General features: G+C 35.9%; 2 protein-coding genes across 17 annotated transcripts in view; one reads left to right on the forward strand and one right to left on the reverse strand.

Annotated features, from left to right (window-relative positions):
* Positions 1-18,539, forward strand: part of LOC105832536 — a 161,860-nt gene extending 143,321 nt beyond the window's left edge. For all 15 annotated transcript variants that reach the window (XM_028194615.2, XM_028194622.2, XM_036283446.1 and 12 more), the window contains 4 exons: positions 13,196-13,406; positions 16,294-16,601; positions 16,965-17,301; positions 17,574-18,539. In XM_028194615.2, coding sequence (XP_028050416.1) covers positions 13,196-13,406; positions 16,294-16,601; positions 16,965-17,301; positions 17,574-17,750 — 1,033 coding nt within the window. In that variant the 3' untranslated portion in view covers positions 17,751-18,539. The remainder of the gene's footprint in view (positions 1-13,195; positions 13,407-16,293; positions 16,602-16,964; positions 17,302-17,573) is intronic.
* A 4,552-nt stretch (positions 18,540-23,091) lies between these two features.
* LOC105835620 (probable cytochrome P450 6a14) lies at positions 23,092-26,555 on the reverse strand. Of its 2 annotated transcripts, none has more exons than XM_036283183.1 (6): positions 26,145-26,555; positions 25,454-25,817; positions 24,476-25,001; positions 23,948-24,169; positions 23,537-23,764; positions 23,092-23,380 (listed from the first exon to the last, which is right to left on the reverse strand). In XM_036283183.1, the coding sequence occupies exons 2-6, from the start codon at positions 25,784-25,786 to the stop codon at positions 23,205-23,207; spliced, it is 1,485 nt and encodes a 494-aa protein (XP_036139076.1). In that variant the 5' UTR covers positions 25,787-25,817; positions 26,145-26,555; the 3' UTR covers positions 23,092-23,204. The 2 variants fall into 2 exon arrangements, with proteins under 2 accessions (XP_036139076.1, XP_036139075.1); XM_036283182.1 differs by having other exon boundaries at positions 23,537-23,788; positions 26,145-26,552.
* Between the last annotated feature and the right edge of the window lie 891 nt (positions 26,556-27,446).

Consider the following 27,446-nt stretch of genomic DNA (forward strand, 5'->3'; position numbering starts at 1 on the left):
AAACGCGAGCCATTCGCTCTTTTGTCGGCGGTTTCCCCCCCCCCCCCCCCCCCCGAGGAAGATATAACACACCGGTGGACGATGTTATCCCCCCCCCCTCCCCCTCAGCTCCCGCCGCTGCTGTTAATTCGCCAATCGCTGAAAGCGAGCATCATAATTTCCGTTGCCGTGCGCCCCGCCCGAAGCGATATTTCTTCCGTGTTTCCTTTGTCCGCCGTGGCGCGTGCGACAAAGGACGCGATAATTGCAAAGCCCTGTATGCGGGCTCGACCCGATCGTTTTCGCGTGTGTGTTTCGCGAACGAACGACAATGCGCGAAGTTGCGGTGGATATTGTTGCGAGAGCGGGGCTTAATTTCTGCGGCAAACGTTGAACGACTGGCGCGCTCTTATTTTCCAGGTTGAATGCGCCGAGTTTAATTTCCGATCGGGAGCGAGGGGGAGAAAAAAAATGATATCTGGCTAACGGCGTTTCCGTTTGTTGTCACAAGGCGGGATTCGGTTCCGGATATCCAAAATTGCTATCGACCATAAATCTTATTTATTTCGAAGATCGATGGGATAATAAATCTCAAAGCAGAAAGAAAAAAAAGATTTGAAATCACATTTGTAGAACAATCTTCATTCGATGTAAAATGTTCGTACAACCCGTTAAATTCGTTAGAATACATATTGCCGATGTTGAGGCAAGTAAGCAGCTAAATTTGCTTCAAATTTGTCGCTCGGATTTGTTACCGCATCCACCCCGTCGCCGAACAGACAGATCCGATTCCGCCCGCAAATTGGCAAGAAGTTACACATCAGATATGATTACGGGTTCTAGAACCTCAAATTAAACACTGATTAGTCGAACGATAGAGCTGGGCTTTCCGCTAGCGATGCTCGCACACAACGGTCACGTGTTCTCCTACAACTAGTTACCGCAACTCTCCTTGTTAGTTAACTCTTCTTGCCGCTGTCCGGAACAGTCGTAAGGGATATTGTCGGTGGTGCGAGATAAGACGATTACAGCTGAAGAATCTAAAGAACCAGGTGTCGCGAGAGGGAAAAGGAACGTGTAGTTGGAGAGAGCGCGGGTATAGTTGTTTCAAGTTTACTTGTTTATTTCTTCGCAACTCTCTCTGTGTAAGTGCAAGCGCGGTGTATCCCTTCCTGGATAAATAAACAAATAAATAAAATACCAGCCGGCTAATGGAAATATCTAATCCTCTCGCAATTTTATCGAAGGGTTTCCGACGCACACCGACAAGACGTTTCGAAGTTTCCGTAAGCTGAAAAATCCCATCTCTTTCTCAAATTCTCCGTTGATTCGCGCAACGCGAGTATCTCGCGCTGCTAATCACCGAAATCACGTCAGCATCATGAAATTCAAAGCGAGGCTTTATTTCGGCACAAGCCAATTCGTTCGTGTGTTTGTTTTCGTGTGTAATTTAATTTTTTTCTCGGCTCTTCTCTTTTTCTCCTCCTTTCCTCCCCTTCCCTCCGCCACTCGCATGAGAGTACTGACCGACGACACGCGAACGAGCAATTTGCGCGTTAGGCCGCGCCTTTATCGCGTTCTGCCTAATAACCCGTTAATATGCCCCTCGCAATCAGGCATCGGTCCATATTAAACGTACTACGAGCCATCGAAATGACTCGGTAAATTATCCACGCAGGGCTCTCTTGCCTCGCGCGCGCCGCGCCGGCGGCGGCCGGCCGGCAATTCGCGCAGCCTGCTAATTACGACGAGCGTGCACGCACGGGGGACGATTAATTAGACAAATTAATTTAGCAAACTGTTAAGAGCGATCAAACTGATCGGCGCAACGCGGGAAATATCATCTATCATATCGCATTAATTGATGAAGCCGATATTAGATCCTGCGAATTGACAAACATGGTTTGCCTATCGTGGAAGCCCGACAGCAATGACAGGATAGCGGGACAGAATTACGTGACTTCTTTTTATAGAGTCAAATTAATATTTATCTCCTGGGAAAAATATAGTTTTCCCAATATATGGTTAAAAACCCACTTTGGGGCTCGCGTTTAAGTAATCGAATTATTTGGATTGCTCGTAACCTTTTAATTTTATGTTTATTCGTTTCAAATCAATCCTGTATTAACTAAAAATTGCAATTAGCCATGCTATCTGTTTCAAAGATTTTTAAGTTACACTCTCAAGTTTTTAAGTTACACTCTCTAGTCAAATCTCTCAATTAGTTTCGTCGATGTCTAATAGATTACACAAAGATAATTTTAATTTGAGCAAAACACTAACCAAAAGATTAAGTTGTTTAACTAGAATACCTTAATGATTCGATAATGCGCCCGTTTGTCTTATTATTAGAAACAGTAGGGCGACGTCACGTTTATCCCGGTATCACATCTGGACTAACCCTACACCGTAAGTGTATGCATATGACCGGAGGTCGATATTATGACAAGGTGTTATTGATTTCTGTTGATGATTGTACACAAGCCGAGTATAATTAGCTAGGACTCGAACACAGCCTAAATGGCAAGCCGAAATGTATTACCGCATCGTAATGAAAATTGGTTGTTGTGTGGATCGCCGTGTGGTCACTTCCTATAGGATTATAGGATTTGTTAACAATGTTCTGGTATTGTACTGCAAATTATCCTCCCTGTTAATACCTCATTTCGATTCGTTCGCCGACTAAATTAATTATTCTTAATTGTTTTTCGGGAATTAGGTCTCTCTCTCTCTCTCTCTCTCTCTCTCTCTCTCTCTCTCTCTCTCTCTCTCTCTCTCTCTCTCTCTCTCTCTCTCTTTAGAAACAACTTTGTCTTTTCGATATAGCGAAACGTAATTCGCGCTATCATTTTGTGTTTTACGCTTCATAAATCCGTTTACGCAGGTTTCAACCTGTGGCATCGCGGCCGCCAGTTTGAAGAAATCGCGATGCTTTCGGTGCACATTTATTTGTCTGCACACACGATGCATATGCATGTGTGTGTTACGTGCGGCGGAACAATGGACAACGCCGTAGGCCGTGGCAAAAAGCCAATCTCGTATCGGTCCCATTGTTTCAGCCAGCGTTTAGCAGATACGAAGGTAGTATAGGTACATACGCTACTGTTTCGATAGCGCTGTATTTGTAAAGGGGTTAACATCGGGGGCTAGGGCGGGCCCATCGATTGTTTGTCCGCTCATTTAACGGTTGGAAGGGCCCGGGCGTAAAGCCCGGACGCGACGTGACCATTCGCAAAGGTGACGCAGGTGAATAAGGCAAGGAAGGATACGCATACGGCAGGAACCGGATATGAGCTCGATCCCGGTTACCACGCGCGATAAGTCAAGCCGGCTTCCTCTCTTCTCTTGTATCCGCCATGTCGTAGTGACGGCAGTGATCGTAACGACAATGCCCTTAGGATGCGTTTGCACAGAATATTCCATGATGCCTAAAATTAAGCGAATTTTCTGCAAGAGGTCGCGTCTCCGCGTATTGCTGTGAAATGTCGATGCAAAGTATTTTTCCAATATCTGTAAATAAATATTCTGTATATATGTTTATAGATTATAATCCTTGATATTTATATCGCGCGCGACTGAAAGGAGTAGAGTGACTCCGATAACGTTTCGGTGGAATAAATTCGATCGAACGCTATCAGAATTGCGACGCAGGCGAAGTTTGCAAAGTTCCCTCGTCTTTCTCTCAATTTCCCTGGAGCTTTCCCGAATGCTTTACAAGCTCTTACGATCTTTCAAGCTTACTACGCCAGGTCCCCGCTTCTCTGCCTGCGCGATTTGCGCATTTGATGTGAGGACTGCGAGGAGTGCCGATCGTTAACCCGTCGCCTAAATCAAGTCTCATTCGTTAGTGCCCGCATAGTGCAAGCGCACCTTTACGGTAATGTGAACGGTGTCTACACACGGACCGGGCAGCACCGTAAGTGGACCGTACTTGTCGTTTCCGGCGGGCGGATCCGTTAAAGCTAAAATGCACTCCGGTACGCCGCGCGGCGGTGACCACATTTCTACCCTTTACGAGGTTTATCCTTTATACCAGATTTCCACCCTTTAATCTTACGGGACATGTTAGCCGAATGTCGAGGCCTTCATCCGATGTCTTATACGCGGTGTCTATTGGAAGACGCGCGTCCTTTGCTACGACCTCTCTTTGACAAATTATCAAAAGTGATTTAATTCTTGATGATGAAAGACCACTTACGTTCTCTTCTTTTTCCTTTATGTTGATACTATCATTTCCGATAGTGCAACATCGAGGTAACATGTAACAATATTTTTTTAAAAAAACTAAACAAGGTAACTCTCGAATATTTTTCGGGATATTTTGAAACTTTTTTATGGACTAACTTACCGTGTAGACTATAGAATAGCCTATTCCAATATGCAGTTTTGTTTTGATTAGCTTCCAGTATCGATTTTCAGAACGGATGCCTCCTGTTTTCCGCTTGGCTCGTCGCTTTACGATATTTACTCTCATAGCTGACTTGCTAGTAACATTGGCGAATTGGCTCTCGTAACTCATTGATGTTTACTCTCTAATTAGAACATACGGCACTAATAGTTTAACTACAGTCGTGGAGTGAATGTCCTTTTGACGTTGTAATGATGTACTTAAAAATCGTTATTGAGCTGACTTCATTACGGATCTTGCACATTTCTTCGTTATCTCAACGTCCGCTGTTGCAAATGGCACATTATTTCCCTGAAGTCCGATTGGTTGTATTAGTTTTACAGAGAAACAATTAAGTAAATTCTTATTTTTTTTAAATCCGTAGAGAGACTATGGAAAAGAATGATACGCCGCTGTTGTATTGCAAAGATATTCTAATAATCAGTAAAAAAAATTAATACTTTGATGTCCGAGTTGGTAAAACGTATAGCTTCTCACACGAGTTCCATACGAGTTTTATAATCAAGTCACGGGGACAGGTACAACAGCATATTATTGTCGCGGAATGATGTATAGGTGTGGGCAAAGACAGTGATGTATGGCTGACTTTACGCGAAGACAAATTTACATCCCGTCCTGCGTACGGTCATCATGCAACGTGTCTTGCAAATACGCAGGCGTATATCTATCCTGTAGAATCTCTTAACGGTCACAGGCGTATTCGGCAGATGCTATCGTTTCTGGACGATAGGGCGGTCGAAATTACGCCAATTTTGGGCAGACCAACGTGGCGACGCCGTACATCGAGGCGACAGCTGCTTATTTTCCTGCCATACGGAGAGGGGGGGAGGAGGGGCGAGCGGGACAGAAATTATATTTCACCCTTGAGAAATTGTAATTTATGTGCCGATGCGCGAGGTTACGGTTTTTGGCCTCGCCAATGTCTCCGACGCCCGTTTCCCCGTTCCATCCACTCCATCACATAATTCAGCGGAAGTCGGTGCGCGTACTTCATCGGCGTTATTACGGCTTAAATTTTTCTGCGTTTCTAACGAGAGCAGAATGCATTCTGGAGGGCCCGTAACGAATCATATTACGCTCTAATCCCTTCTGCAGTAGAGGAAACGCTTCCCTCTTACGGAGGGATATTTCTAAAAGCTATTTTACTGCTGCGATTGTAATGACTTTGGTTATTTACTGCTCCCGGTTGGTATGAGACAAAAAGAAATCAAGATCAACGTTACTATTATTAAAAAAAAACTTGCATTATATAAAACTGTCCAAAAGTACTTTGATTTCTTAACGCTGTTAATCTCTCCATTAACCTTTAATTTAAGTTTATTTCTTCATCACGTTTGCTTTTAAGATTATTTTAAGGTTAATGAAAACATTTCAAGAAAACTTATTTTAAACAAAAGTTTTTTTGCGTGTAACCCGAATTTGCAACAAAAGTATATATTACATTTAGAGTATTTAACATCCTATTTGAATGGTTTATTTCGGAATTTAAAGTTGAAAATACTACTATTTGATATTTACTTATAAAAATTTTGGGATTTTTTGATAATAAATACTGCCCCTTATTTTAAAAGGTACGGGTGACTCAGAATAGCCTGTATATTATATAGACGTGCAAAATGCAATATCCACCTGCGTGGCGCATGCCAAATGTATATTGCACCTGCTTAGCTAAGGGATAAGCAGCAAGAATTTTATGACTAAGACCAAATGTCCTCTTCAAACGCTACATGCTAGTTTCGAAGCATGCCGAGCTGCCATCTTCGCCTCCACTTGTCATTTTAATAAATTTTACCGCTGTGTAACGTCGTCGGCCACGTTATCGGCAGATAGCTCTGGTTATGAATTGTAGCAATTCACGAAGGTCTCTTTGTCAAACTTCGTCGTTCCCTGCGCAAATTCAATTTCCCTGATCGCAAGTATGAATTACAGGTCTGCAGCGTATTACTGCGAGATCGCTGGCGTGCTGAATTATTAGATAGATTTATTAAGAGTACATCAGCTGGCGCTCGAATTTTCCCGGGCCCATAAAATCGTCTCATGCGCGAACTATCACGATACTTGGAACTTTTTCTACGCATAACTAAGAAGATGCATGAACGAGGAAACGCTTCGAACTAGATAAAATAGATTCTTCTTCTGTTCTAGTTTCGAAGATATTCCTGCGTGTTTATTTAAAAAAAAATTGTATCTTTAAAATAAATTTTTAATTTGTAATTAAATTACAATTTAAATTATTAAAAACATAATATGAGATTAAATTTGAATTCAACAGTATTGATATTTATATACAATTGTGGAATAATATTTTGATCGTTTTTTGTACTTCGTACGATTTTTTATTAACCATTCAATTTTAAAATAACATTTGAATATAGAAATTTCTATACAATTGCTTATTACGCTTGGGATATCGCGTCACTCTAATTACACCTTCAAATCATGGTGACTGATCTTCTTTGATAATTCATAACTAAAAATCAATGATCCGTGTCCTTTTAGGGACAGTTTTTCCGAGTCACTCACGAGTGGAATAGATTTATAAAAGACAAAGGAATCTAATTAGAGACATATCGTTTCGTACACGATGTAATTTTACACATTCTTTTCTGCAGCTCGGTATTTATTTAATCACATATATGAATAAATCATCGTTGTCGCGACGATACATTTTATATTAGACATAATATATTTCATATTATATACATTTTATCGCAAGAGCTCACGTTACAAATAGAGTGAGATTATTTTAGGAGATAATTTTAACGTTTATTCACGTCGATGCAAAGCGAGAGACGTAATATTACGATGTTCGATATTCACTAAAGTTTACAGTGTCGCAAAAGGAAAATCCAGCTTGATGTCACGTATTCGATAACGCGGGTTATGTCGCTCCAATATTTACAAAATCTCGATAGTAGTTAATGGTTGTTGAATATAAAGTCTCTCTCCAAAGAACCAAGTTATCTCAATGAAGATTACTCAGGATGGAGAGATAAATCTCGCAGACCTGAGAAGAAGTATTACTAGAGACGAGTCGGTATTACTTGAATGGAATATAACTTAATTAGCGTACTAATCCTCATTTAACCTCATTACTTGGCCGGCGGTTTATTTCACAAGTTTTCCAAAAGTTTTCTCTTCTTGCGACATAGAAAAGTACTTCCGCGAATGCGAATACACTGTAAAAGCTGTTTAAAAATGTACGGTCTGTTAAATTTATTGCTAATTTAGTAATTTACATATTGTTATATTTTATTGTTTTATTGTATTTAATTTCTCGATATTTTTGGTCGCTAATTTAGCCATCGAAACCTCCTGAGTTAGGTATATCGTCCGATGGTATAACGTAATGTTATCGAAGACACCCGTTATAGCTTCAACACGGTAATAACCGAAGATAGCGGTCTTTGGATGCACACCTGCATCTGCTAGTCGTATCTGCAAATATTCGAGCTAGAGTTAATTTAGCAATCCACTATTTGCATTCGATATATCACGGCGTAAACAACCCGCACCTGTTTCTCGATTTGCAACCGTACACGGTAGCATGAAATCAAGCGATCAAGCATTATAATCGGGAAGTTAAATTAATCATAAAATAACCTAATTAAAGCAGTAAGTTAAAAGCAAATTAAAAGGAAAAAGATATTGTAACGCGCATCTTATACCACTAATTAATTGACGGAGGCAATTACTGCACATGTAACGGAATTAATTTTATTGAATATATTCCAACAAAATGTAATTATATAATTCTTTTTACAAATATATATGTATAATATATTTTACGCTACTTAACGAATCGCGGCCGCAGCGCGATTTATGCGCATTGCGTTAATTTTTAATTGCAGATATTATTTAATATCACATTATTATTTGTTGTGCCGACTGTTTGAGATAAATTTTCGAGATTATTAAATTTTATTGCATACAGACTTTTCACGTCATCTGCACATATTTGTCCTTTTACTTACTCTTTTTTTTTTTTTTTTTAGAAAAATACAATATCACTCGTTTTGAATTCGTCTCTTTTTCAGGCACAAGTTTATCTGTGTTTGACGGTCGGTTTTATTTACGGCTTATGTCGCTCAGAAATTACCGTTTCGCCGGATCAATTGCGGACACGTCGGTTCGGCATCGGCAATTCGACGGCGACCTAAGCGGCAATATGCGGTTTCACGACACTCTCCGTGTTTGACGCCACCTGACTGTAATTCCTGTCGAGCATTATCCGCGCTCCCGGAGCGTCCGGTATTTCTGCGGTGCGTCTGCGTGTATACACGCGGATCGCTCCAGGACGCGCGTGTGCATGGATTCGTGCTAGTACGATATCCACCTGGCCGCAACGCACAATCGATATATGGGTATACGTGTACACGGCCATCGTATATGCGTATTCACGCATCGGTGCATACTCTCTACGTACGTGTGTGCGCGCGGCATGTGAAATACCGCGTGCGGAATATTTACATACAGGGAGAACCCACCTCAGATGTTTGGACCCCCTCAGGGCGACGCCGCGTATCGCGAGACCAGCCCCGCACAATGGCCAACTCGAATTAATCCTCCGGAGAAGAGCGAGGCGCGACGTCGGGGTCCCCCATATTCATCAGTGACAGAGATCACGGTTGATACTTACGGGAGCACCCTCCGTTTTGCCATTGCCGCTCGTAGGAAAAACACGCTTTGATTTAATCTTTTGTTGTATTATCCGGAAACCTTGCGGACCTTTAAGACCCGACGAGTCTGTCATTTTCCAACAGTACTTTAATTACGAGTCTAATTAAGGATCATTTCTCGCTATTGTTTACTGTAATAATAATAATACTAAAGATGGCATTACAGACATAAAACAAAAAGAGTTGGAATATTTTTTTGGAGCGATGTTCTTCTATAAAAGGAAGATTACTATTTAAATCAAAATTTTCGCAACGTGTCTCTGATTACTCAATTATATTGTTCTAACGTCCAATGGAGAAACTGCAATGAATTAACAATTCCCCGAGTGCGGCTAATTATCATAAAATTACCATATCACACTGCTGAAAACTAAATAGCCCGCAGCCACCATGGAGTTATTAAATAATGAATGCAAAATATGAAATAAAACGTTCACGTGTACGGTAAAACTTTTCAAACCGCCGTCACTTTTATGTGCTAACGAATTTCTCAACTCTCCCGTAATGATAGCCGTAATAAATAACGACCGTCAGTAAATGATTTCCGGCGTCGATAAATTTCGCGCGGCAACAATTCCAAAGTATTTCGATAATTAGAAATAATAATCGACGGTGAATCCATACATTTTAATAACCACGCCCCCGACTGCGCACGCGAAGAGAGTAATGAATAATAATAATAAATAACAATTAATAATTAAACATATTAATTTCTCGTAATACGTCCGCGGAGTAATGACCGCAATAATAATCGTAGCTCGTGTCGATCGCAATATCTCGCGACCCTCGGTCATCCTTTAGACTTTCACGCGCGCGCGCGGATATTGCGTTTTGCTATTTTATTATTTCGGTATTTTTGCCCGCGACGGAAACACATTTATATCGCAGCGGTGGTTTTCGCTCTCGGGGTTACCTGGCGGAAACGGTGCGCCTTTCCTATCATACTCACCGCGGGGGTTTCCGATCCCCGTACTCTCTCTCACGCAGGTTACCCTACGATCGATGCCCTCCGAGAGGGAAAACGTCAAATTCACGGCGCGGCATGACTCAGCCGGACGACTCATGCATAATTTATCCGGGCTTAATTAGTAGAGGCCAGAGAGAGAGAGAGAGGAAGAGAGAGGGAGAGGATGGAGAGGGAATCGGAAAAATGTTTTTCATAAATACGCGTCGTCGCCGTTGAAATAGATCGCGTATAAATCTGTAAATGATTTAGCCTCTCTCCGCTCATTATGCAGATTACGGGCATTAACAGTTTCGCCCATCTACCTCCGTTTTCTCTTCCCGTTCGATCGGAATGAATGCGCAACGACCGGGAATGACTTTAACAAGGAAACTCTCGCAACTGTCTCTCTTTGAGTTCGCAGAGCTCCAGGTGTGTCGTGGAGTAGCTTACGACGAGAGACGCGCATTTTCTTCTTGTCTCGTACTATAATGCAGTCTCAGAAGTTGAAACTAAGAGCGAAACTATAAATGAAGCAGCGCTTGAGACGGTAGTTTCGCGTTAAAAGCGCTTTGTAATATTGTGCGTTTTAGATTTTTTAAGTGTATTGTAAGTTGTAAGAAAATCTTTTTAGTTTTGCTACAGAATTATTTAAGAAATTTAGTAAAAAAGCTGTTTCAGTCTCGATTTCCATTAAAAATCGCATCTCTTATTACGTGAATTATCTTATAAGTCTTGGTCCGCAATAGGTGCATTAAACCTTAAGTCATAAGAATCCGACCGACTACAGTCGATTGTTACATTACGAAATTACATTCGGTTACGATTGATCAATTTCTTATGGCTTACGGCTTGCTACACCAATTGCAGATGGGGATTATATCCCTAAAGGTTAAGAAAAAACAATTGAAGAAATAGTTGTAAAAATTTTATAAGACTCTATTTACAATAGAGGAATATTAGATATTAGGAATAAGAATTCAAGTTTTGTAATTAGTTTTCTCAATGAACGTTAAAACGAAACATAATGCACGTTGGATACAAATAAAATATAAGACATTAACGTGTCATACAAGACACAAAGCACAACTTATTACTTATCTGTAATGTTTATTGAAGAAAGTGAAACTTAAAACTCTAATTCTTATTCCTAATATTCAATATTTCTTCATTGTGTGCAGGACCAAAGATTATGTACCATTTTAAGATCTTGCTTCTGAAGTTATATTCGCGGAGCGAGAGTTTCCGACGAGTACAAGTGGAAATCACTTCTGTATTTATGTATTTGCTGCAGTCTTCTATAAGAGGCGATTTCCAAAGGTTCTTGACCGAAAGCCACGGTTCAAAAGAGATCCATTAGCTATCGATGAGAAGATAATCTATCGCGCGGACTCTAGCCGCGACATGTTGCTTTTGATCGAAGGCGAGCTTCATGTTTTCGGCAAACAACGCGATGGACTCTTCAGCCGCATGTGTTTCCGTCTTGTGTACGGAATTGCGGTGGATATATATATATATATATACACAGCGTTCGATGCATGTTGCTACGTAAGTTTTTAGATAGAGATCGATATCAGTCGCGTAGGGACTCGATATGGCACAGACCGTTTTTATAGCGTTCTCTCGCGAGCGCTAAAGTTTCCGTGCAATTTCGATTTTTAGAGACGTTCCATTTCGCGAACGTGTACCCGGCCTCACGGCGTAACAGCTGTAACGTAATTCGGTTGGATACTTTTTATTTTGCGGACGCCAACGGTTCGCTCGATGAATCAGACCACGCCGCGATAAGTCATACACGGTACGTCGTTACACACAATCGCGTAAAGGAAAAAAGTAAACACGGAACAAATGCATTTGACGGTATGAAGGAAGTATATAGGGCGATCCAAGGAGAAAAAAATACATTTATGTGGAATCTTTATTACTCTGAGAAACACTTTGACCGTTTTTTTTTAATAGTTAAACAATTTAATATTTTGATTAGTGCCTTATTTAAGCAATTAATAAAAATGATCTTGGCGTAACTGGATTTCGACGGAACTAATTGAAAGATTTGACTAGTATAACTTAAAAATCTTTGAAACAGATAGAATAGCTAATTGCAATTTTCGATTATTTAATCATGGGCCCCACAGTGAGTCATAACCGTACCCTTTTTTCCCCGATCAGAATAGGTCTGCCGAAAGTTGATTGTAAATCGTTATCTTGCAACGAAGGCTTTCCATTCCCCCTTTTTTTTTTTTTTTTTTTTTTGTTGCTTTTCCATTATATTTCCATTGTACGCTGCACGTATAAGAAGAAATAATAACACTCGACGTACATCATTCATGCGGTACCGCGGTTTCATACCAGTTTGATCGTCAAGCTTTATTAAGCCGGAACTCTATCGTTCCCAGGATCGCTGATTTATTTGCCGATCGCGTTTCTCGGTATTAGGATAAGTTACCATTACATGAGATCGTGCGCTATGGCTCCGTGTTGTGTTTCATATAGTTGTACGGCCGGATGATTCATGCCGATGAGAAGGAAATGAAGGAGTGCGGCGCACACAAACGCGAGAGCTATCCAAGCAAATCACGCAGGTTCGTTTTCGAACGCGAATGACGCCTTTCCTCTCCGGGGAGCTTACCGAACTTTTTTTTTTCTTCGCGATATACCACCGAAGTATGCGAGCAATCGCTCGGAAAAGATACATCGTCCTCCAGCGTTTCGATTGTTCTCGAAAATTCCTTATTATTATTATTACTGTACGTTATTACACATGCATTTGAACCATAGAGATATTAAGTTTGAACACGATCTGCAATTTCTGTTTTGACTATATTTTAAGTAGGTTTAATTAAATCCTACTTTAGAATTGACATATTTAAAGTTAACTAATTATTAAGGAAGGTAATATTAAAATGCGATTACAAACAGAAAAGTAGAAACTACAAGTCAAATATATAAAAGTTACTGGTAATATGTGTAATAAAGAAAATAACTTAGAAATATACAATCTTAAATGTAATCTTAAATAATATATTTTTTTATGTAATCGCATTTTTCTACGATTTCGCTATTGACATTCGCAGAAAGGAATTCACTCGGCGGCGAATTTTAACAGGCCAAAATAATTCGGTCGAAAAGATTCGTCAGGCAGTGTGAAATGGCAAGTCGCTCATCGCGCCAACTTTCTGTTTGCAGCTTCGACGAGACGTCGATGGACAGCTGTATATTGGCTACCATCGACGAGGGCCGCCGAGTCAGTGACTTGTCGGGCGAGTCGATGAAGGACAGTAACGAGGTGGAAGTGACGTCACTGGAGGAAGCCAAGTCGGTCATAGCGGCACTCAGAGCGAGACAGCGGGCACAAGCCCACCAAATGCTCGCCTGGCGAAGGACCCTTAAATTGCAGGTAAGTTTCAATTACCAGGAAGGATTTCTACATGCAAAGGGGAATCCCACTCTCGCCGCTTCGTCTTCGACGGGAAAGTCGGTCGGGGGAGCGCGGAACGATCGATCAAAGCTATTACCTCTGAAAACCATAAAACACGCTCGGCCCACGAACCGATGTTACGGACAGTGAAATATTAGATACACGGTGATCCATTTAGAGATGCGAGCGGGTACATATTTTTGCTGCACTTCGCGAGGCGCATGAGAGTGAATGTTTTAAATAAACGTTATATAATACTTGCGCGGGCACGTACACTGGTAATTGGGATGTCCATTAAATTAAAATCGGATTGGGAAAAAAGAAAAATAACATGGTTTCATCAGATATCTCGTTAATCGAAAGCTTAAACGAAACTCAGCTTTCGTCAGGAATAACCTTTGTTTTTCGTGCTCGATATTTCCGAGGGATAATGTTGAAAGACTGAGTTCTAAACTTTTTCATCTAGCCGTGAAATATTCCTTGGTGCCTTGGGCACTCTATATCCCGTTATATAGAGCCCGCCGTTGATGCCAACGGGAAAGACAAATTTCAGCGGGTGAGTGCAACGGCATTGCTGCCACGAGTCATTGCCGTAAAGAGATTTCCGTGCATTTCCGGGATAAGCCAGGAGCGTCTCGTGACATTGTACGATTTCGCGTCTGGCCTCGCGTGACTACGGGCGATTCTCGGTTTGCGGGGGGTTTAGAGAACCGCGAGAAAAAAAAAAAGACTCTCCCACTAAATTCGCCGGCAATCTACCAGGGAATAATTGCTACGAAACGATCCTCTTTCTCTGGTTATCCGGCACTAGCCAGCGCCGGGAAAGATATTGGCGGAACGGCCGACCGTGAATAACGACTTTTCTGTATACTTTTGTCGAATTCACGTGGGGAAGAATATTAATATTGTTGCGGTGTATTCATTTCGACGATTTTTCGTGACATGTCTGTGCACGAACAGTTCAGACATGTCACGAAAACCGGGTTTGAAAGGTTTCTGAACAACATGCGCGTTTCTCTACTTCATATAATTATACTTATCTATTTAGTTTTTATATATTTCCAGTCTTCTCGTAAAAATTTATATGAAAAATACGTATACGTATGTTTTATGAATTAGAAGAAAAAAAAACAATCATAATACATAAAACGTATGCTTTTAATATTTAATATTGTATAATATGCATCAATTTAATATATTTATCGCCAATAAAACGTCTTTATTTCCTCTCTTCCTGCAATCACGAGAAATTATACTTTTAATTTTTCACAGGAATATGCACATAGCATATAAATTCTTGATTACCTTCCATTACGCGTTGTTGTAAAATAAACGTGGTAATTAAAATTTTATTCTTCTTTAATTTTATATGGCATTATTTGTGTAATGGCAATTGAGAACGCGCGCGTTTATTATTTCATTTTTAAAAAAGAAATAAGAACATACACAATGCGAAGAAAGTAAGCGAAACATCTAACAATATCTATAAAAACTTTAAAATCTTTAAGGAAGAGTTTAAGAATTTTCTATTAAATTATTTGGCTAAAATGTTAGTTATAGAGTGACAGGATTATTTAAAAAATGCACATTATTTGGAAAGGAATTAATTGGAATTAGTAGGAATTATTGGATTAAAGTAGAGTCTATCAGACGTTGTAAAATCTCGAGTCTTATTATAATAACCAGTAATTCTTTTTAGTTTTACCAAAACAACGCACTTAATTACATATGTTTTATTGATATATCAAATTATTTTTCTCATTAATGAAGTAATGTCACACCACGTAAGAGACATATAAAACAATCTAAAAGAAAATAAATGTCGAAAATATTTCTTTTTTGTATTCTACACAAGATTACAATAAAGGCAATAAGTCAGACGCAGTTATTATAATGCGTACGAAATTAATATTTTATTCTTGAAGAAGATAAGTTCTTAGTACGTAGATTAAATAGAATATAAATTTAAAAGTCCGGGGGGCGTTTCGACGACAATTTGAGTCATTCCCAACGGGAGTAATTTGTTATATTTTTATATTTAAATTCGTTATATCTTCGTATTGTTCGTATAGTCTTTTATCCAAAGAAATGCTTTCCCTTTCTTTGTTGCAAAATCTGTCCTCCGGAAGGATTAGCCGGTCGTTTACATGCGTCGTGCGTCTATCGGCGAAATGTCTCAATTATTTTCCGCGTCCTCGGAGTGCGTGACACGCAACCGGTGCGGCGGTAGCACCTGATGGTCGCCTCGCGGTACCGTTTATGCCGCGCACAATAGCGAGAGTAATGGACTCATCCCCCAGACCCGGAGGACGGAAGGAAGAGACGTGAGCAATGCTCAATCCAAAGCGGTCGGCCGGATACGTACGGCAGCATGCGTATAACGTACATACATACGCCGTTGTGCAAACACTCAGCTTCACGCACGTATCGACGCGTGCAGAAGCGGAACGCGTGTAGTGGCACCGTACTCGGCGCTTACGCTCGAGAGATGTTTGCGCAAATATGCAGGAACCGACGTTCGATAACGGAAAGGAGGAGAAAAACGATCTGACATCATGAGCTGATGAGCGACGAAGTCCGTTCGAACAGTAGTATTTCGGCCGGGATGGTAAACCGGGGGAATCAATTATCGGCGCCAAGCAAATATTAATAATAACGGCGGCGAGAGACCGCTTGCTAATTAATTACTTAATATCCCAAGTAAATGGCGAAACGCCGTCATCCGGTCCCGCGGCTATCAATTCGTGCCATTATTAATTAACCGCGCGGATGAAGAGCCGCAGCTTTATTACGCGTTACCATGAATGGATACGGGGAGGAAAATTGACGAGCGGAATATTGAATGTCACCGTGATGTTTTTTGCAGGAGGACCTGGTGGCCCGGCTGACGCGGGAGAAAGCCGAGCAACTGCGGACGCTGTCGTCGCAGCTTCTGCTGTTCGAGTCCAGACTCTGCAGGAAGCAGAAGGAGATCGAGGCTAGTCTGAGTCAGCGAGAATCTATTATTCTACGCCAACAAAGGGTGATCCGGCAATTGCAGAACAGATTGGCGGAGAGGAGCACGAGCACCAGGGACTCGCCACCTTGCGACGCCCTGGACAGACTGGACAGTCTCGGGGACAGCGATAGCGCCGTGGTACTCGAGGAGACCGCGGACGATCCTGCCCCACCGAGGTGAGCATTAACTGTTGACGACAAAAGGAAGAGAACTCACATAATTAAAAATGAAATGGAAATACAAAAGTATATGTAGAAGATAAAGCCAAAAGATGTCATTTTAATTTCTTTAAGAAAAATCTAAATATTTTCAATGCAATTGTGAGCATAATTTGTATATTAGAATGCATGTGATGCTAAAAATAATGGTTTATATTAGCGTATTATTGAAATACGTTCAAAGTTATACATATAATACATCAAAATGTTGACGTGTACATCAGAATGTATATAAAATTACAAATAGAACCTTGTTCTCTCAAATTTTTTCACGAATAAATCGTTTCAATTATTTACATATTTTAATTGTACTCCACACAGGTTTCGTTCTAATATTACTGATGTAACTGTGATTCGTTCGGTATCCGACGCTGTGGAACCGTCGAATAAATATTCGTCGATGCGACGGTGCAACGGATTTCTCAGAAGACCAGAGATTCTGGAAACCGTGTATTCCGTGGAAGAGGACGGTGACAGCGAGAATAATCAAGATCCGTCGGAGTCGACCGAAAACTCGGAATACGAGGATAAGAGAATGAAAAACTTGGGTAACGGAAAAGGCAGGCTTCAGGATCTCTACGGCAGTTTCGAGAGGCTGGCTCAAGACACGGATTCTTCGCCCAGCGAAAGACCCAGAGACGAAAGTCAGCAGGCGCAGGTAAAACAAGTGAAAATCTTATTAACTTGTAAGATTTGTAATTGTTTGGTGTAATTTGATTTATCAGAAAAATGTATGTGAAATACTTGAATTAAAATATCTGAATGAGAAAACATAATGTAAAGCATTTACTTTAACTTAAAGAACATATGCAAATTTGCATTTTACTTTAAAATATACTCTGTATCTGAATTTTTCTTATACTTATTTTTAAAGCCCCCGTTGGCGCATGTAAATTGATTTTTCCATAAGGAATCTATTTGTGTTTTCAGGTGACATACAATAGGGTAATGAGCAATCATAGATCTGTGACGAAGCCAAAAGACGTGAAGTACAAGAGGATAAATAAAGCAAAATCGAAAAGTCTTGAGGAACTTAGAGGACGTCTTAGAAATTGGGTCGAGAAAGGGAATAAAATAGCTATATCGTTAGATCAGTCATATGCTTGAGCTTACTATCTCCGTATATGAAAGTATAAATATAAATTATTTTATGAACCATTGTAATAACTGTTGTCAATCGTATAATGCCCGAAATTAAATTTTATTTGTAAGATTAAGGAATTTTTATCTTTAAAAGTAGAGTCGCTACGGTATTTAATTGAAATATCATTGTTTCTTGTGATATTTACTGTAGTATTTCTTATATTAATTATATGCACTTAGGTCAAAGATAAATAATTTGAGACTTGTGATATGATTTTATTATATACAAAAGCGCATAGTTAGGAAGAATTTATTATCCAACAAAGAAATAATTAACCTTGAAATACCATGGTAAAAATTTAATGACAAATATTGTATGTGAGTCTATATCTACTACTTTATATATTTATTATAACCATTTTTATTGTGATTAAATATAAATCAACATTTTTACACTTGTTTCTTAAATACAAAATATATAAAAAATTTTAAACAATATTAGATGCATTGTTATATTAAAAATGTAAATAATTATTCTAATTATTTATATTTTTAATATAATTAAAAACTAGAATTTATAATAATTAAATTTGATTCTATCATGGTACTCAAGAGTTAAATAATAATTCGAAATGTGTGACGTACGTCCGTAAACTGCACATGAACTTTATTCACATTTTCGATATTTCTTTCTTGTGTTAATAGCAAACACATAACTTGTGTTGCCACATTCTAAATATGTACAAGAGAAATTTTAGGAGGCCTAAATATATACATATATTGATGAACTACAAATATATAATTAAGTACACATTTTTGAGCAATCAATTTATTGTTAACATGAAAATGTTAAACATGACGTTTCTCTATCTACACATACCCGATTAAAACAGGATATTTTTTCTTATTACTTTTTATAATTACACGCTGAATTAAAAATATTATGTTTTGCTGGAAAAAATGTAGAGTTAAATATTTTTTAAATATATTTTTATATATTACAAATAATTTATTTAGAAATTATATATAAAACTTATAGATTTTTTTATTAAACATAATTAAATTTAATTGAAATTTTTATTAAAAAATTATGAATGGGCTTATTTAATTTAATAAACTTATTAAAAATAAAGGCACGTTGAGAATAAATTTTTAAAATTTATTTGAAACTAAAAGATTTGTCAAAACACATTTATTAAATCACATAAAATGAAGTTAAGAGAAAGCAAATTAAATAAACTAAATTATTTAAGTCGATATTGTTTGTGTTTTTCTACAAACAGATATTGAGAGGGCATTGTATTTTATATTTCTCACTTAAAGTCTATTTAAAGTCTTAAAAACCTTAGGAAAAATGATAATCAAATTTTATAAAACAAAAAAATATATTAAGCAATTTTAATAAAATTTATTTACATAAAAGTAAAAAAATTTTATTTAATGTTTCGTATTAATCCAAAAAGCCTATTTACAATTAAAACATAATGGCTTAATTTGAGGACTTTTATCAACGATTACATTATTCTATTTTGAACATTTTCAATAAATTAAATAAAACAATTTTTAATCTTACAATTTAAGAGCACTATAAATTTTGGTTCTACACATTAAAATTAAAATTTCATAAAATTCAGATATATTTTATTGTATAAATAGTAACATATAAAGTTCTAAAGCTACATGTACTTTTATATGAATATAAACTCTCTGGCGTGTCGCGCATGGACTATACGCATTGTGTGTACGGTAGCATTTTATAAAGAAAAAAATGTCTTCGTAATTGCACTGTTTATAATGAAATATTGTTATACGCACGCGCATATTTTACCATTCTTCTCATAAAATAGAAAAATACGCTTGGAAAAATTTGTTTTGGTACAAACTGTTTGTAAAGCGCAATTTTGGACGTATTTTATTAGATTATTTCAGTATCATGTTTTCAAGAACAAATGAGTATAAAAACGCTACTGACAATCTGTATTTTTGCAAGATAAAAAAGAGAAGGAGCAAACAAATGCCTCTGGCAATACCTTTGTAAATAACTGGAAATACATGGACGTAACGTTTATTGAAGGGTGTAGATTTTACTATAATTATGTGTATATATACATATATATATATATATATATATATATGTATAAATATATATATATATATATATATATATTGTATTAAACATTGTGTAGATAGAACTATTATATTAAAATAAATTGTAATACTATTATATTTTGAGTTTAATGTTCCTGTGGATTGAGTAACAGTCATCGAGAGATCTCGTGCATAATGTATTTGCACGCGCTTATAAATGCATATGCAAATTAAAAATATGGAGATCTATAATATAAATATAAATATATGTTGAGGTAATGTAATATGTCGAGTCTATTTAAAATGATGTGAACGAAGAAGAACGAAGTCTTTTGAAGTGCATGAGCAAATTGTGTGAAATTAAAAGTCACATCAGCTTATTCCGAGTATACATATACAATGACAGTACTGTTCGTACAGAAGAAAGTCGATAATTTTTTTTTTTAATGTATACTCGTATAATATGTCGCTTTACTAGTAGAAACGAGTAGACTGCTGTCGATATCCTGTCAGTAATTATTTTAATTAATATTAAAAATTCTAAATAAATTATATCGATGGAACACACTGAACAGTGTATTTATTGTCATTCCTACCTTTCCTAATTATTTATCATTATATGTCAGTAACTGAATATTTATAAATCACATATAATTTAAATCTAGAACCAGTGAAAGCAATGAGATGCTATTAAATAATCAGCCTATTTAATATATAATGATTGTAACCTTACCTGAGACAATTAGAGAGAGAGAGAGAAAGGGGGGGGAGAAAGGGGGGGGAGAGAGAGAGAGAGAAGGTTACAAGTGCTTAAGAATATTTTGATTTTTTATATATAGTTTTTTAAATATGTAAAAAAACACTGGCAATTTATATATTTTAAATATTATTAAAAAAAATTTTAATGAAAATGTAGAGAACAACCCTTTTTGTGTATACATATTTGATAATCACGCTCTATTTATGCTCTATTTTTTATATTTTTAGCAAGATTAATTATATTTTCAGCAAGAAAATAAATAATAGCGTAAAATATATGAACAATTATTGTGCAATTGATTAAATTCATTACATAATCAGCACGACACTCGAATAAAGGTGTCGTGCTGAGTAGTTATGACAATTCTGGCGACAATTCTCGACAGTTCTCGTATAATTCTGTGCTTTGATATTGTTTTCAAGAAAAGTTCTAGCGTTTAAAATTGTGCACCTAATTTTAAATGCGTGAAATCAGCAGGACACTCGAAAAAATGTGTTGTGCTGGATAATTATGCCAATTCTGGCGACAAATCTCGGTAGTTCTCGTATAGCTCTGTGCTTTGATATTGTTTTTTAACAGAGTTCTAGCATTTAAAATTGTGCACATAATTTTAAATGCGCGAAATCAGCACGACACTCAAAAAAATGTGTCGTGCTGGGTAGTTGTGACAATTCTGGCGACAAATCTCGGTAGTTCTCGTATAGTTCTGTGCTTTGATATTGTTTTTAAACAGAATTCTAGTGTTTAAATTTGTGCACATAATTTTAAATGCACGAAATCAGCACGACACACAAATTAAACTGTCGTGCTGGATAGTTTTGACATATCTGGCGACAAATGTCGGTAGTTCTCGTATAGTTATGTTTTTTGATATCGATTTTGAAAAGAGTTCTGGCATTTAAACGTATGCGTATAAATTTATATGTCCAAAATCAGCACGACACTCAAATAAAGGTTTCGTGCTAGGTAGTTGTGAGAATTCTGGCGACAATTCTCGACAGTTCTCGTATAGTTCTGTGCTTTGATATTGTTTTTAGAAAGAGTTTTGGCGTTTAAACGTGTGCAAATGATTTTAATGCCCGAAATCAGCACGACATTCGAATAAAAGTATCGTGCTGTGCAGTTGTTACAATTCTGGCGGCAATTCTCGACAGTCCTCGTATAGTTCTGTAATTTGATAACGTTTTTAAACAGAATTCTGTGGTTTAAACGTTTGCTAATTATTTGTTATACTCGAAGTATCATTTACAATGCCCAAAGTAACATCGATATTTTTTTAAATTATTATATGCGCGCCTAATTTTACAATTATAATTCTTTCCAATTCAGCTGTCTGAGAACTATTTGCATCATCACTTTTTTTGAAACTTGTTTTTTTATATATGTCACACAGTCGGTCGCATTTTGAGCAATAAGTTCCGTTTCATCTGAAGAATTACGATCTAACATAGCAGTGTTTAAAGTGTCACATAATGTACAAGTTGGTAGTGGACAAATTGTATCCGTTGGCAAATTTTGCAAATAATTATATAATTCTTGTAACCGACCATCATAAGTAGCTTCTATAAATTTTATCTTTGTTGATTCTAAAATAGCAGTATTTGAGTCTGTCGTTGCTCCTACTCTAATTCTAGATAATATATCTCGACAAAAATTAACATTTTGCTGCCGCACATTAATTTGCAATTCATCATAACTAAATAAAGACCATAAGTTTGTAGAACTCATTGTTCCCATGTAATTGTTTTGCCATCGGCATTTATTATAATTGATTTAGATGACTTTAAGATATGTATGTTGTTTTTGCAAAAAATAATTTAGACGATGCAGTATGTCGGGATTGTCACACAATGCATTTATTTATACTTTACTATTTTCAATGAAGAACACTCTGCTGCAAACATTTTAGCTCTTTGCTTACACTTAATAAGTATTTTTTTTATTTATATTGTTTGTGTTTATGTCTCTACTGTGTTTGAGTTGGCATTATACAATAAATGAAATAACATTTAAAAAGTTAAGTTAAAATTATAAAATATAAAGTTATTTGCTTTCTTTCTTTCTTTCTTTCTTTCTTTCTCGCTCTCTGTTTTCCTTTTTTTTCCCTCTGTTCTCTTTTACCGTCTTTTTCTGTCCTTCAGAAACTTGTAATTTTATTAACTTTTTATTAATTATTTACTATTTTTGACATTTATTACATCTATATCATTTATTTTATTTGTTTATGTTATTATTATTTATTTTATTTTTATTAATTTTATTAAATTTTTTCGTATACTAGTATTTGTCACTTACATTACTTACACACCACACACACACACACACACACACACACACACACACACACACACACACACACACACACACACACATATATATATATATCATACATATCATACATATCATACATATATAATTATACATATATAATTGTAATTTTAACTTTAATATTTAGACGTTTGTTGTAATTTTATTAATTTTTATATTAATATATTTGACACTTACATATATATCATGTATTTGTTTATGTTATACATTTATTTTATTTTTATTAACTTGTTATGCTTCTCTCGCATACCACCATATTCACCATTTACATTACAAAATAATTTATTGTAAAAAATATTTTTTCAAGTTCGATTAATTTTGATTAAATTTAAATGTATTCCATCTTTTGGTACAAATAATAGATACGATTTAGGATTGTTTACATAGGGTATTGGAGTTTTATCACAAATATGAATTTTATAATTCCGTAATATCTTTATAAGTCCAAGTTTAATCTGATACTCAGCAAAGCGAGATCCTGAAATTAAAGAAATATCGGGATACAAACTCATTATATTGATAATATAAACTAGATACAAATCAAATCCAATTTCTTTGTTAAAAATATTTTCCAATTAAAAATATTTTTACTGCAAAAAAATGGAAAATGAGGTTTAAAATTATGTCATTTTACCGATGCAATTCCGTGGTCCATCGCCAAAAGGTAAATAAGACATAGGATGTCTGCTTTGCACAGCTTCTTCATTAAATCTTTCTGGATTAAAAACATCTGGCTTTGCATAAATATTCGGATTTCGATGAATTGCAAAAACTGGAATCCATATTGTTTGTCCTTCTGGTATATTAACTTTAGGACTCTCGAAAGTATAACTCGATATGGATTTTCTTACAAAAACTGGCACTAAGGGATATTTTCGTAAGGTTTCTACATGCATTAAAAATAGTGTTAAATTATAAAAATGCATATATATGCATTTACAAACTACATTTAAAAGCAATTATTAATAAAATCATACTTCAATATAATTGAAAAAGAAGAAAACAATGTATGTTTTTCTTATTTAATTTTTTTCAAATAACGTACCTTTGAAAATTTTATCTAAATATTCCATCTTGTTAATATTATCGTATGTTAAATCTTTACCATGTTTCACATAGATCTCATCAATTTCTTTACGTAAAATTTTTTGTATATTTTGATTTAATGCTAACTCATACAACGCGTTGCTTATCGTCGTCGACGAAGTTTCAAAACCAACAACGAAAAATGCGAACGCTTGAGCGGCTATTAAAGAATCTGTTAAAGCTGAAATATTATTTTAACTTTACTATAAATAATTTCAGTTTTTAACAAATTTATTAATCACTTATTAGTTTATAAAACATATTTTTTTAAATTATATATTTAAAATAAAATAAAGTTATATTTATGTTCAAACAGCTATTATCAAAATAACAAAAAAAACTTGTTCTAATAAAAAAAGTATATATCCTTTTATTGTAAAATTTTAAAATTATTTTTAACACACATGAACTTGTATATTTATTCTCTACGTAGAAAAAATTTTATTATAACAAAAAAATAAACAATACATACGAGATCAGTACATACCGATATCATTCATGTTATCTGCTTGTTTCTTTAATTCACGTAATTTATCAATAAAATCGTTTCTAATGACATTATTCGTTTCTCTGTAATCTATAGTTTCTATAACAATACGTGTAAAGAATTTGGTAATCTCCGTTTCTGGCAGGATGTAACCGAACTTATTATAAAACTTAGGAAAGAATGTTCTTAGTTTTGATCGTAACACACTCTTCCAGGTCGGGGTCAATATTTTTTTTACCATCTTACAAAATTCACTATCTTTGTTCGACAATGCATTTGTCTCGATCCCAAAGACACAGCTGCCAATGACATCCGTCGTATATTTGGCCATCAATTCACAGCATTCTATCGATTCGCTATTGCTTACTACTTTTTCCATGTATTCGACAAGACAATCGGCACATTCTGATATTAAAGAAAACATCTCCTTCAGTTTACTTAATGTAAAAACAGGAGACAATTTCATTCTCAACGGTCGCCATCTCTTCGGTTCCAAATTGAAAATATTTTGTGATAGCGGCTGGACCTGTAATATGCGATAAGCACAATTGTAATTAAGTAAATTTAACTCAAAATCAAGTTCTATCAATTTACAAAAATTTATATTTGAGATTTCTTATAATCTTACAATTTTTAATAAATCCTGTCGTATAAAACCTAATATTGGCTGTGTTTCAAAATTGTTGTCAGTACTGAAAATCTATAGTGTACGTAACAGAAATTATAAATTTTTAGTACTGACAGCAATTTTAAAACACAGCCATTATACGTGAACCTTTAAAACGCACCATGCTAATCTTTTCAAATAAACACAAAACATTTAAACTTTCTTTAAATTCTCAAGTTATAATAAAAGAAATTCTTTTGTTCTCTATAAGAAGTTATAATAAAAAGAATTTTTTTATTTTTAATCTTGCTTGTGCCATTTTAATTGTTTGTACTTCAGATAAACTTATAGAATAATAATAATATTCTCACCTTTTCGGCAACGGGCATTCTTCTATAAGGGAAATGTGTAAAATCTTTGATAAGAACATCTTTAATGAGATCTAGATCTTTTACAATAAGAATGGGTGTTTTTCTCGAGAATATCCCAATCAGAGCTTCGTTTTTATATTCGTTATATATTTTCGTTACATAATCACCGAAATGTTCCTTTGCTAACAAAACGTCTTTGAGATTACCAAAACCCGGTATCGGTTGTGGACCCTGAACGTCACGTGACTTCCAAAAGTTAAAAGTTGATATGAGGTAATAATAAAGAGCGATAATTACGGCGACAATGCCGCATAGAATTTGGAAAAGTTCCATTGTCCAGCAACTGCTGATTGATTGATATTTACTATTTTAAAAAAGTAATGTGTTACTATGTATATAAATTTTTATCTTAAAAAAATTATAAAGTTTAATTGAAATATGTCTTTAATAGAATACAAATTTAAACTACTTTTGATGAAATTTTATCGAAATAGTAAAATCATATTTTATGGAAAAATTGAGAAGCTCGCTATTGAAATTACATCGTCACTCAAACGTTCAATTTTTAACGCATAATGAAATATTTGAGAGATAAGAGAAATAATAATAACCACTTAGCAATACAATAGATATCAATATTGTTTTATTCTCCTTGCAACAACGACGAAGCGATTTCTTTCAAAATACTTACATGCGAGGATAAAATTGCAAAAATTGTTTCTTATTTTCTGAGTGTTGATTTGACACTAATATAGTTAATGCAAGCAAAATATAAAATATCCAATTACAAATAGTAGTACAATGGAAGCGTATTAGCGATGCTGCTGCGTACCGAATCGTATTATATACAGTTCATACACGGAAGAGTTTGACAATACAGAAGCACTCATAGACATAGTATATATAGTCTAAACATTGCGGGCGTAGGGGTAAGGTTCGAGGGAAAAGGCTAGCATACTTTGGAACCCGTGTACATACATGTGTACTGCTATCCGTTATCTTTAGATCAGTACATAAGTATTCAAATTTCTACCGATGAATTTCAGAGCCACATGAAGTGCAAAATCCGATCGTCAACCTCAACGTGGTGCACTTTGGGTTACTTTGATGACGGCGATATGATTGAATTAAACACAAATAAAATCAATATGCATGAAACGGTATCATATTGATACCGTTTCATGGTATCCAAAAAATACTGTATTTGTTTGCTAAAATACTCTAAAATACAGTGTAAATTACAAACTTGTATATAATCGACAAAAAAACAACGTATTAACATGTATTTTTTTGAAATTGTTTAGAAAAGCATTGCGATCTTTAAGAATCTGAATTAATATTAGCAAGATTTTAACAAGAAACTTGTTAAAAATGATAATAATGATAATAATCTAATTTTTTTTAATAAAAAAAAACGTGTTTGGTTTTTGTACAATATAAAAGGGTCACACTTAACAAATCATACTTTCGCCTAAGGATTCTTAAAGTAGCATCTTTGCCCTTTAATTTAAAAAAAGTTCATGTAATTTGGATGATTTTTCGCATAGTCACGTCACTCTAAAGATTGTCGTAATACCAACGTAAAAAATCGCTTTGTCACAAGTGAGGGATTGCCGACGCTTGTTGTTAATGTCTTGTATCTACAGCTTGTCGCTCTCCTAGAGCGAATTTTTGACCGACAAAATTCGCTCTGTGCTGAACTATTTACAAGTTGTCGATAAGCAAATGAAGTCACTAGCATTCGTCATGGCATCGCAGAATGATATAACTCGAGCCGCTATTGTCGAACGAAAAAAACTTACAATTATAGTTGTGAATACAAACTAGCCGTGAATTCGTCATTTCTTATTTTGTATTTTTAATCTCAGAATTGTAATCAACCTCAAAAACTTATGATTTCAATGTTTTGTTCAGTGAAAAAATATGCTTATTAAAACATTAATATAATATAAAAAGACAAGAGCCTTAAAAAAATGTTTTTTTTTTTTCACAA

Source organism: Monomorium pharaonis, chromosome 2, assembly GCF_013373865.1.
Source record: "Monomorium pharaonis isolate MP-MQ-018 chromosome 2, ASM1337386v2, whole genome shotgun sequence".
NCBI classification, from domain to species: domain Eukaryota; kingdom Metazoa; phylum Arthropoda; class Insecta; order Hymenoptera; family Formicidae; genus Monomorium; species Monomorium pharaonis.

Bases quoted from the DNA above. Each gene is read 5' to 3' on its own strand.
- LOC105835620 (XM_036283182.1), bottom strand. From the start codon at position 25,786: ATGGAACTTTTCCAAATTCTATGCGGCATTGTCGCCGTAATTATCGCT. The intron at 25,002-25,453 runs GTGAGAATATTA...CGCATATTACAG, and splicing joins GAATGCCCGTTGCCGAAAAG to GTCCAGCCGCTATCACAAAA. The intron at 23,381-23,536 runs GTAAAATGACAT...CTTTAATTTCAG, and splicing joins TGGACCACGGAATTGCATCG to GATCTCGCTTTGCTGAGTAT.